The 12275-nt window shown below is 35.3% G+C and overlaps 1 protein-coding gene, 2 long non-coding RNA genes and 1 pseudogene across 10 annotated transcripts; 2 read left to right on the top strand and 2 right to left on the bottom strand.

Moving 5' to 3' along the window:
- Positions 1-3459: 3459 nt before the first annotated feature.
- On the top strand, positions 3460-4706 carry LOC147502693 (uncharacterized). Its single transcript, XR_015221778.1, has 4 exons — positions 3460-3798; positions 3900-3956; positions 4186-4245; positions 4515-4706. It is a non-coding gene; the product is annotated as an uncharacterized LOC147502693 (long non-coding RNA).
- An 864-nt stretch (positions 4707-5570) lies between these two features.
- LOC147502692 (uncharacterized) lies at positions 5571-7537 on the top strand. Its single transcript, XR_015221777.1, has 2 exons — positions 5571-5936; positions 6375-7537. It is a non-coding gene; the product is annotated as an uncharacterized LOC147502692 (long non-coding RNA).
- LOC147502690 (putative pentatricopeptide repeat-containing protein At3g15130) lies at positions 6434-11834 on the bottom strand. Of its 8 annotated transcripts, XM_086607529.1 has the most exons (12): positions 11286-11827; positions 11015-11132; positions 10868-10926; positions 10325-10389; positions 10136-10229; positions 9972-10052; positions 9776-9887; positions 9533-9702; positions 8981-9038; positions 8163-8886; positions 7681-8078; positions 6434-7594 (listed from the first exon to the last, which is right to left on the bottom strand). In XM_086607529.1, the coding sequence occupies exons 1-8, from the start codon at positions 11511-11513 to the stop codon at positions 9581-9583; spliced, it is 879 nt and encodes a 292-aa protein (XP_086463655.1). In that variant the 5' UTR covers positions 11514-11827; the 3' UTR covers positions 6434-7594; positions 7681-8078; positions 8163-8886; positions 8981-9038; positions 9533-9580. The 8 variants fall into 8 exon arrangements, with proteins under 8 accessions (XP_086463655.1, XP_086463656.1, XP_086463653.1 ...); XM_086607530.1 differs by having other exon boundaries at positions 6434-8078; positions 10136-10226; positions 11286-11834; XM_086607527.1 differs by having other exon boundaries at positions 7681-8909; positions 11286-11828.
- Positions 7911-8567, bottom strand: LOC147502691 (putative pentatricopeptide repeat-containing protein At3g15130 pseudogene; annotated as a pseudogene).
- Positions 11835-12275: the final 441 nt, after the last annotated feature.

The raw sequence follows: 12275 nt of genomic DNA, 5'->3' as shown, positions 1-12275 counted from the left end.
CACCTTACCTGTTTGTACTTGTAATGGATCTTTTCTCAGAGATAATGATACACAGTGTCAGGGAAGGAAGATACAAGCTCCACCATAAATGTAATGAGCCTGTCATCACTCATCTTGCCTTTGCGGATGATCTTATTGCTTTCATTTATGGAGATACTGATGCAGCTAAGTGCTTGAAAGAAAATATTGATATATTCACAAGATGTTTGGGACTGGAAGTGAATGTAAGGAAGAGTCAAGTATTCTTTGCAGGAGTTGATCAAAGCAGCTGTGATTCTATACAATAGATTCTTTCGTTTGCTACAAATGAGTTACCGGTTAAATATCTGGGCATGCCCCTTATCACAACAAGTTAACCTCAACTGATTGCCTTCCTCTGATTTCTAAAGTTACTAATAGAATTCAAAGTTGGAGAGGCAAGTTTCTATCTTATGCAAGAAGAGTCCAACTCATCAAATCAGTATTGAATAGCTTGAGTGTTTATTGGTTCTCATGCTTTATTGTGCCGCAAAGGATTATCGAGGATATTAATAAGCTATGTCGAAATTTCTTTTGGAATGGACCAGATTGTGCAACATCCCATGCTTTCATCAGTTGGGAGAGTATTTGTTATCAATATGAGGAAGGAGGGCAAGGAGTAAGGGATCTCTCAAGGATGAATCACGTAGCTACTATAAGGTACTTATGGAACATCATAAACAAGAATGAAACTCTGTAGGTTCAATAGGTTTTTAAGAATCTTATTAAATAGAGAAACTTCTGGAGTATGAATATAGCCAACGACTGTTCCTGGAGCTGGCAAAATATTCTAAAAGAGAGGGATGAAGCAAAACACATTGCACTGCATCAAATTGGAGATGGAGAAAGCACATCATTCTGGTTAGATCCTTGGCACCTAGAGGGGATTTTGAAGGAGAGGTTTCCGCAAGCTCTAAAATATAACTTGACTTGCAATCTTGGCAGCAAGCTTTCGGTGTTCATTGAGAATGGAAGGTGGTATGTACCTAATCATATTAGGGTACAGGCCACTGACATATTTGAAAGAATGGAAGAAGAGGTGAGCATTATCAGTGGGGAAGATACGATTGTGTGGATTGAAATAATCTCAAAGAATAATTAACGAGAAATCAAAAACCGGATATAATTGCATCGAACTAATCTCAAAGCATAAATAATCAGAAACTAGATGCAGATGTAATGAACTAACCTTAAAGAATTATTAATGGGAAATCGAAACCGGATCCAAATGCAATGAACTAATCTCAAAGACTAATTAACGAAATATTGAAAAATAGATGAAACTGCACTAAACTAACCTAAATGAATAATTAACGGGAAATTATAAATTTGATGTAACTTCATTGAATTAACCTCAAAAAATCATTAACGAGAAATTGGAAACTAGCTTGATGCAAATGCATTGAACTAACCTCAAAGAACAATTAACATAAAATTGGAAATTGGATGCAACTGCATTGAACTAACCTCAAAGAATAATTAACGGAAAACCAAAAACTAGATGCAACTGCATTAAACGTACTAAAATAAGATATTAACTAACAAGAAATCAGAAATTGGATGCAAATGCATTGAAATAACCTAAAAAAATAGTTAACTAGAAATCGGAAGTCGGATGTAATTGCATCACACTGACCTCAAAGCATAAATGTCCGCTTTATTAGCTTTCTCACATGAATAATTACGAGTAATTAGGAACCTAAAACCAAAGTAAGTTTATAAAAACAGACTCTTACATGTATGCAAACTGTATAGAAATTATAAACTATCGAACTAACCTAGAAAAACAATTAACGGGAAATCAGAAACTGGATGCAGATGTATTGAACTAACCTCAAAGAGTAATTAACGAAAGATTAGAACTTGGATGCAAATGCAATGAACTAATCTCAAATACTAATTAACGAAACATTGAAAATTGGATGCAACTATACTGAATTAACCTTAATGAATAACTAACGGGAAATCATAAAGTGGATGCAATTGCACTAAACTAACCTCAAATAATAATTAACGGGAAATCGGAAACTTGATGCAACTGCATTGAACTAACATCAAAGAATAATTAATGAGAATTTGGAAACTGGATGCAACGTACTACATTAAACTAATCTCAAAGAATAATTAATAGAAAATCAAAAACTTGATGCAAATGCATTGAACTAATAACCCTAAAACATATTTGTATTATATGTAGGGGGAATAAATGTCTCGACAAATATAGTTTTGCATTTTAAGTAGTATTTATCATAATTCTTTTATTGTGATTGAGAATGCATTGCTATTCAAGTAGCTTCAATATTATCTTCGCCACATTGGGCATTCTCACAAAACTTCAATCAAACTTCTATTGTTAAACCTAACAATAAAAAGAAGTCGATGAGTTTTATCAAGGTTTGATGCTTCCTTTTTATAGAGAGTGGTGCAAGAAATTTAAATGAGTAATTAATATAATTTTCATATCTCATATAGTTATGCATAGTTGCTAATATTTTTTTGGAATAATTTAATATAACGGCACCCGTTCGTAGGACACGTTCATGTGATAAATATTTTCAAGTGGGAGTAGTGTATTCTTTGAGGATACAGAAACAATCAATCTGTTTTAGTGATTTGTACACGTTAGTACGTAAGCTGAGTGGTGATGATTTACCGCTAAATCACCATAAATATAATAAAATTATTATACAAACTAGATCGAGTTTAAGATAATTCCATTTGAAAATTACGAATTAACATCCTAAACCACAAAGTGAAGAGGCTATCTCAATTTGATCCCTTAGTTTCCAAGTACTTATGCACTATAATCGCATAATTGCTGCTCATTAACGTATTTCGGTTTATTTTCAATAAAAATATTTTTTAATTCGAAAATTTGCCGCTAAATCACCATAAATCTAAGAAAACTATTATACAAGTTAGATCGAGTTTAAGATAATTCTATTTGAAAATTATAGATTAATATCCTAAACCACAAAGTAATTAAAGAAGTTATCTCAATTTGATCCCTTAGTTTCCAAGTACTTATGCACCATAATTGCTGCTCATTAACGTATTTCAGTCTATTTTCAATAAAAATATATTCTGATTCGAAAATTTGTGTGAGACATTTTGTAAAACCTTTTCAGCACACAAAATATTTAATAGATCCCGGGTGTATGCCCGGGTCCAAAATCTAGTCTAAATCTATTATTGCACAGTGGGCGAAACTGCTCATATGGGATTTCAGGAAGCCACGTCAGCCATATTTTTAAGTGGGGACACAATATTAATTAAAAAGCAAGACATAATTTTGATTAATTGCAAGTCAGCCCCTACTCTGAATTATATTAGACGTAGGATTTGGTCGAGATTATCAAGATGTTCTCGAGATATGAACAATGAAGAAAAAAACAATTCCACACCCATTCTTTAAACCAATTCGCGATATAACTACGGATTACACAAACACAAAATTTGATTCTCAAACAAAGACTCCTTCGACTTCAAACTATGAAACCTAAAAAACCAAAAAAGCTTTTGACCACTATTAACCAAAAACTTAAAACACCCAAAACACTCCAATGACGAAAATTGAAGAGCTCTCCCACTGATGAAGGATGATTCATAAGTTTTTTTTTGTAATTTATTTTTAAACACATGTTTTTCATTTTTTGGGGTTTTGAAATCTATTCAATTGAAACTATAAAGAACGCAAATTTTTCTCTTCTTCCACAAAAAAGGGAAACCCCAAATCACAACGAAGGAGGCACCAAGCCGTTCTAGGCACAGTTCAATAAAGTAAGCAATTTCTTTTTTTGAATTTTATCATGATGCATATATCGTTGTTAGGATTGGTGATCTCAGAGTTATGGCTTGAAAATGTGACTATTTATTTTCAGGGGAGATTTATACTTGGTTAGTCTCACATATTCACATCTTCTTCAGCAGCAATGGAGGTAAGTAGAAGACTAGATGTGATTTTCTTAGTTTGACACATGAGGCATTTTCTTTGTGTTTTCTGTTCGATTAAGATTGAAAACCGGAATGGTATTAAAAGGGATACCATTGAAACTCCATTGATTATGTATGTTATGTTATGGCGATGGAGTGCACTGCTTGAGGCAAACTTTAGAGTTGATTCGATGACCTTATTGTTGCGTTGCTAACCATTTTCTTCTCTTGCAGGAAAACTTAAGATTGAAACAGAGAGTAAAAAGAACAAGAAGATCAAATAGGTTAATTCAGGTAAGTACATATGAATCTTTTTCTAATTGGTTTTGTTAGCTTAGATGATTCTCTTATATTCCTATCTAAATTCAAAGAGCTAGGTACGAAAGCTGCAAAATTAAATTTCATGGTTCGAACATTGACACCACTATCTATTTGCAACTGTAAAAGTATTGGTTGTCATATGTGTATACAAATAATTAATGGTTATAATTTTTTTCTTCTTCTTATGTATGCATTCAAAGAAACATGACTAATTATTCATCTTACTTATGTGATAATTCCAGGTCATCAAAATCAATGGTTGTCCTTTGTCTAATGGAAAGATGATGCCCGAGTAATCATATTTTATTGGTAGCTTCAATATCATGGCCATTTATTTTTTGAATTCTATTATTGTATTTTAATAAAAGTACATGTATTAGAAGAAACAATATATGATTCCAAATTCAAGGTAACAATTTGCTAATTTTATCTAACGCTTATTTGTTGGTTCCATTTATTTTGTGCAACTGTATTGTGTTTTAGAACACTTTAAGTGTATAAATACCAAGTGTGAGAGAGTGGTGCTTATAAGCAAGGCCCAAAATATCGATATCGATCAATATATCGGTGTACCCAAAAACCGATATATATCGGATATATCGGATATTTCGGATATATTCATTTTTTTGGTAACCAGTCCAAACTATTTAAAATATCGGAAATATCGGAAATATCGGAAATATAATATCGGAAATATCGGATATATATCGGAAATATATTGTAAATATCGGATTTATATTTTAAAATGGTCAAAAAGTCAACCGATATATATCGATTATATCGGAAATATCGATTATATCGGAAATATCGATTATATCGGCGATATAAAGTTTCATATCGGAAATTCCGATATATATCGGAAAAAAAAGAATTCTATATTCGGTGGATATATGTCGGAAATATCGATGTCGGTGTACCAAAATACCGATATATATCGGCGATATATCGGATATATCGGCGATATTTGGGTCCATGCTTATAAGCGTGCTCTTTTATATGTATAAAAAAGTGTTGAAATCTTACGAGGGAGCTATAAGCTTTGGAATTCTTATCTACGTGAGCTTCATAAGACGATCAGTGTAAGAAATCTCAATTCAAAACATGAATATGAGTTTCTAAATAACACTTGAACGTGCATTAATCACCATGCACAAAATGCCTAGGATTTGGATATTGTACATAAATACCTTGACTGATTAGACACTTATGACTCAAACACGTAGAACTTTTGATCAAGCTTTACGCGCTTGGGATGCCTATTTATCTTGGATGCTTTAGAATTTAAGATGGTCTTGGCTTAAATGATTTGTTTGTGCGCTAAGTCACCGTTAATTATCAAGGTTTAAAGGTCTTACAATAGAAATTTTAAAGCCCCAATCAATTGATGAGGCAGATAAAAAAAAAAAAAAAAAAAAAAAAAAAAAAAGAAGAGAAGGTATTATCAATTTTGCTTCGGTAAAGTGACAGAGTGATATAAATCTTTTAACCATTTTGTTAGGTGATATACAACACACGGAAGCGTAATGTGCTTAGGTCTATAGGTTGACTAGCAAGTTCACTATTTTTAATTAGTTGTTTTTATTTAGTGCTTCACAGGTAAAGTGTTAGCTAGAGTCGTCGGATATAGGGGCTATTGGTAATATGTCTTTTCTCCAAGAGTGAAGGTACGGTCTGGTCAATAACAATTTAATTTCCTTTTTAAATATTTATTGTCTATTTCTTTTTTAACTTTGGTTATGTTGCAAATTGGCATTTTAAAGTGGATCTTTAGCTCAATGGAAAACACTTGAATGTAAAATACATCCCAAAAGATGGTGGTTCAAATCCACCAAGGTCCTATAATATTGTCCATAATTTGAGTAGTATATTAAGTAAGATTCGTCAATGGTTTTTAATGGATATTATGTAGTTATTATTCCTTTAGATTGTTGAAATGTGAGGTTCGATTGATTTATTTTTTTATATTTTTTTCAGAAAATTTCATATTTCTCTTTTTCTTCTTTTTTTAAGCTATAAAAATTCCCTAATGATCTATCATTCCATAGTCTCTCTCTCAAAAAATCAAATTGGGTTGACCTAGGGGAGCGTGTGTTTTTTTTCAGTGTATTTGGAGAGAGACCCTAATTTCCCATCTAGTGGAAATCCTAAGTAACAGTGTAGATTGTGAAGATCATTTTATTGAGCTTCGTTCAGCAAAGCATAGTTGGCGGCTGAATGGAGCATCACAAACCTTACATTGAGCTTATTTCGGTAGGTTCAAACGTCATGTACAGACATTCGAAAATAACACTAACAATTTCTTTTCTATGTTGAAACAAATACAAAAACAAAAAGATTACCAATAATCTCCACACGTACACACCCCATTCTCAAACCTATGAAACCTGTTAGCGTCTCTGACTACAAAAACCTTCTTCACTACCTTCGATAATTCCTTTATGAACTCATGGCAATCCCCACAGACCCTCAGGTTCTTAAAAATCCTCATAATCCCTCCTTTTTCCAATCCCCCACAAACTAAACCCAACCCAATTGCCAACTTCTCGCTGTGCACTCTCAAGTTATCCTCCTTTGATTCCTCTTCGACATCATGCAATGCAAACGTCACCCTATACATATAGCCAGTCTGTTCCTTCATCCTCCTCTCCATCTCTTTTAACATCTCATGTATCCTCTCAGTCAGTGGGTGGGTATCATCCCCTCCATAGAAGTAATGCACCGCTTTGTCTATTTCAATCCAGCTACATCCTGCCTCTTTCTTCAGACCCTTGCATTTCATTACCTCCCTGACTCTTTCATATTCCTTCCACTCACCGGCTTCAGCATAGATGTTTGATAGCATAACGTAATTCACGGGATTCTCACCGTCCAAATTCAACAAAATCTCTCCAACTTCCCTTCCGAGTTTCAAGTCTCTATGTACTCTACAAGCTCCTAGTAGTGTCTGCCATATCCCTGGATTCGGTTCAAGTGGTATGCTTTCTATCAGATTCTTAGCTTCTTCGAGGCGACCTGCTCGGCCAAGTAGATCAACCATGCAGGCATAGTGCTCTATTTTTGCTTTGACCTTGTGATCCCCACAGAGCCTTGAGAAGTACTTGTTGCCCTCTTTCATTAGACCAGCATGGCTACAGGCTGAAAGCACGGCCAAGTACGTTACACCATCTGGATCAATATTCTCTAACTTCATTTGGTCAAAGAAATAAATTGCTTGTTTTCCATGACCATGTTTTCCATATCCAGTGATCATAACTGTCCAAGAGATTACATTGGGCTTGGATATTTCACAGAAACACGATTCAGCTTCTTCGGTTAGGCCACACTTGAGGTACATATCAACGAGGGTATTAGCTACTGAGACATCTAAACCAGATGGAACTTTAATAGTGTAGGAGTGTACTTGCTTACCTTGTTCCATGAGGGAAAAATCAGCAAAGATGCTTATCATGGTTGAGAGAATGAAACCATCAACTTGAATTGCGGTCTTCCTAATCTGCTTAAATAAGTTCATTGCATCATGTACATTTCCTTCTTGAGAATAACCCACAATAATTGCAGTCCAGCAAATAACATTCTTATGCACGATCTGATTAAAAATATGTCGTGCTTCAGGTAAGCGCCTGCATTTTACATAGAGATCAACTATGCGCACTTGCCAGAATCGTCATAGACGAAACCTGAAATCCTCTTGTCACAAGGGAAGCATGAATTTGGCCTCCCTCAGAAATGGCTCCACGTACACTACATGATTTCAAAAGACTCACAAATGTATACTCATCAGGGGTTTCACCTTCCTCTTGCATTCTCTGGAACAGCAAGAGAGCTTTATGATCATGTCGTTCATGGGCATACCCAGCAATCATTATATTCCAACTAATAAGATTTCTAACCTGCATCTGGTGAAATAAACGAGTTGCTTCTTCAACTTTTCCACATTTTGAGTACATATCAATAATTGAATTTCCCACAACAGGCAATGAGTCGAACCCTGTTTTAGCACAGAGGAGATGCACTTGCATTCCATTCTCAGGGATACCCACAAAAGAACAAGCTTTCAGATTGGTTGACAACGTAAACTCGTTTGGTTTGATTCCTGAATACCCCATTTTACAGAACAACAACAAAGATGCCATAGGATTACCTTGTGACAAGTACCCACTCATTAGAGCTGTCCAGGAGACCACATTTCTTTCAGGCATTCTATGAAAGACTAGATGGGCCATTGTGGTTGCACCAAGTTTTGCGTACATATCTATAAGGTCATTGTTCATAATCAGATCGTTGGCAAAACCCATTGTTAGCATACTTGCATGAATTTGAAATCCCTGCTTCAACGATAGATATCTTGAACAATTTCTCAGGAGCTTTGTGAAACTTTGACGCTCCATTTTATGAATTTGCAGTAGCATCGACAAAAAAAAATTTGATTTGGTTACAGAAAGTAAGATATAGAAGTAATCACTGCCAGTCACTTTATCGGGTTACTAGCAAATTTATCTTCAATGACCAACCATCTGCTATTATAACGCGTAGAGAGAACCAGTCTCAGACCTTTAAGGATCCATAACGAGTATACTGCAACACAATAGGTGCTGAACGAAGAAGAGGAAGCACCTAAAAATTACAGAGCAATTCAACTGTAGAAGCATTAATAGGGCATTCAACACTGAATATACACAATCCATTATAATTACAAAGGATGTATTACCTCTTCTATTCACAAAAAAACTAGCCAGATTGTTACATTCATCAGAACCAGCACCAACCTATCCAAGAAAAGGCAATACACAATGATAAAGGTGAAGCAGAAAGCAACAAAGTTGAGAAAAGGGTGGAAACATGAGTTCATTCGTATATCACAAAATAAATTAATAGAATAGATAAACAAAAATCGACAAACTGAAATAAGAACTCTCGAGGAACAAAAAATTTAGAGCGACACTAACTGGAAAGGACAAACTAACTGCCCCTCTCAATGCTTGCCAATTGCTAGCTCAAATATGCAAATGCGAAGAACTTGTGCACAAACAGTATCCAATTTCCTATTTTCGAATAGTTATGCTGCTGTTGTTGCCAAGGATACAAATGATGATTTGAGCTGAATACATATTGACAAAACCCATGATGCAGTTTGAATGGTGCGAACATAGGCTATAGAGTAAAAAAGTACTAGAAATTGCCGATTCAAAGCTACTGGCCAAATGGCATTTGATGGACACTACATTGGTCACCAGTAGTTTAACATAATTGAAAAAAGTACCTAAAACTTCACGCTCCCTTGATCCGTTATTCAGCTTGATAATAAGCATTATTTAAAAATATCCAACAATTCAGAAGATCTTCGTCGTGCATGCACAGAGGCTTTACTGCTTGCTCCTTGTCTCCCCAAAAACCTATGCTGATAGAACTCTTCAAAGGACAATCGATTCACTGCACAGATGCACAGATCATCAACTATGGTTTTCATGTGAACGGATGAGAAGTTGATGCAGATGATACAAACCTGGATTTTTAGAGAGTAGTCTAGTACACAGATCAACACAGTCAGCGTGCAAGGAAGGAAGGATGCTCTGAGAGAATGGCAAACATGTACACTTCTTGATATTCTGAATCACCTGAAGTCAACACAATCGTTCCAGTGGTTAGAGCAGTTTGATTAGAAGATGATATGTCTTCTAATATGGATGTGATAAGGTTACCTGAACATTGTTCCTGCCGTGAAAAGGTGGATACCCATTGAGAAGCTCAAAAAGAATTGCACCAACGCTCCACATGTCTACCTACATATAAACTCAGTATTTCAGTCCTTTTTACGAATGACAACCCAACCCCCACCCAAATTCCCGTGGATCAAGTTCATCACCTTGTCATCATATCTTCTAAATTCCAAAACTTCAGGAGCCATGTAGAATGGAGACCCGCAAACTGTTTCAGCATAGTCAGTGGGACTGGTCCTTCTGTTCCGCAAGAAAAAGGAACCATGAGATCCGTAGAAATCAAGACATACCTTACTGGCTAAAAGTATGCATACAATTAGTTTTTGCAGTTTCACCTTGAGAGACCGAAATCAGAAATCTTTAGCACAGCATCACTATCAGCTTCCGACAGTAGAATGTTCTGTTCAAAGGAAGTATTAAGCCAATAAGAAGAAAATATAATCTCTCATGCCATAAAACAGAAGACTCATGACTGGAAAGAAGGTCCTAAGCAAGCCAGTGTGGTGAAGATGTGGCTCGTGCAGGAAGTGGTCCTGAATGATGAGTCAACACAAACATAACTAGAATGGGATTTCTGTGAGGTTTCTATCTAGGGATCAAAAACAAGCCAAGTTGCTCGGGTTCGGTACTTCAGCTCGTCTATAGCTCACTCAAGCTTGTTTGTTCAACTAAACTAGATGAGTCTGAACATAATAAAGTTCCGCTTGAATACGATCCCTAAAAGGTAACTAATCGAGCTATTCAAGATCATCTCATTTTCAGCTTGGTCAAGCTCGTTTGTATAACTATTTTATGAACCCAACCTTTTACATATTTTATAACTATTTGAATGCTAAAAAGCTCAGCTCGTCATGCTCGAACTCCAGCCATATATGTACCTCAGGCTTCAAGTCCCTGTGGATGATGTGGTGTGCATGTAAGACTTTCAAACCAGCACCTGAAATGTAGAGGTAAGGAAATCTGGTCAAACACACAAACAGGAAGCAAGAACCCCTAACATAATAATTCTCTAACCCAATAACTACCAAGTTGCAGTGTAAATATTTTTGCAATCTCCTCTTGAACCCTTCCATGCTGCTGAATGTAAGAAGCTAAATTTCCCCCAGCACAGAACTCCAGAACCAGAAATATGCTTCCTTCGGTCTGTAAACCACATCCAACAGTGACACAAATGAGATAAAGCATAAAAACATAAAATTTTCATCTTGGGCATCTACAAAACAAACTTATTACATACAAGTTAAACTAGAAATCAATCAAAGTTTTGATCTTGGAAGAGAAAAAGACAAAACTAACCTCAATAACGTCGATAAGCCGGATAATATTGGGGTGTTTAACACTTGATAAGAAGCTGAGTTCACAGTCTAAGCAGTTTTTAAGATTCTTATTGAGTTTCGAGAGGTTAACTTGTTTCAACGCAACTACTTGGCCACTCAATCTGTGTTCAGCTTTCCAAACTGTTGAAAAACAGCCTTCTCCTATTTTCTCTCTTATAACGTACTCATTTATTATTTCACTTTCCATATCTCACCTCTGCCTTCTTTCTCGGGTTAGATATTTCTTCACCGCAAAATGGCCCGTTAGGTTTAGGATACGGGTCGACTGGTAGCTAATCGGGTTGACCTGGATAACAAGCTAGATCCCGGCCCAGTGACTTAGGCAAGTTTTGGGCTGCTGGAATGCTGGATGTAGGTCGGACTTTGGAATCAACCGTCTAGATTTTTCAAATTTTAAAACAATTTTCTGACAGAGTTTAATATTTTCGTTTGGACTGATTTTGTTATAAAGAGATTCTCCATTACGAAAAGACTATCTTTACCAATCGTATCATTTTATAAATCTATTTTTGGGGCTCGACATAATTTTCAACAACATTTTGATATTTGAGAGTTAAAAAGGTGGATTCCCCTAATAAGGAAGATCAATCTTCCCAAGCAAAGGATCACATCAAAACAGTTATGAATCTCTTCAACCCTTAACATGAAAGCCACTATAAGAACAATTGATGTTTATACAAAGTTCGTTAAATCTTGAAAACAACCTACGTATTAGTTGAACATCCTAATCAATAAATCCAAACTTTTAGTAGAATAAAAAATATAATTTCTATTAATAACTTAGAAAAGAAGTAAAGAATATGTTTTCTCCCAACTTAAGAAGAGAGAATCGTTGGTTCATTATAGTAATTCCTCTTTTCTATAGTGATGTTTTTTTTAGATGTGCACAACTCCTATTTTAGATGTTTTTTTAGCGGGTTAAAAGATAGTGAACTCCATTGCAATATTA

The sequence above is a fragment of the Coptis chinensis genome, chromosome 4 (assembly GCF_015680905.1).
Source record: "Coptis chinensis isolate HL-2020 chromosome 4, ASM1568090v1, whole genome shotgun sequence".
NCBI classification, from domain to species: Eukaryota; Viridiplantae; Streptophyta; class Magnoliopsida; order Ranunculales; family Ranunculaceae; genus Coptis; species Coptis chinensis.
This window is presented reverse-complemented; position numbering and strand designations above follow the sequence as displayed.

Excerpts from the sequence above, each read along its gene's own strand:
- LOC147502690 (XM_086607522.1), bottom strand. The coding sequence starts at position 7,783 with ATGAACTTATTTAAGCAGATTAGGAAGACCGCAATTCAAGTTGATGGT.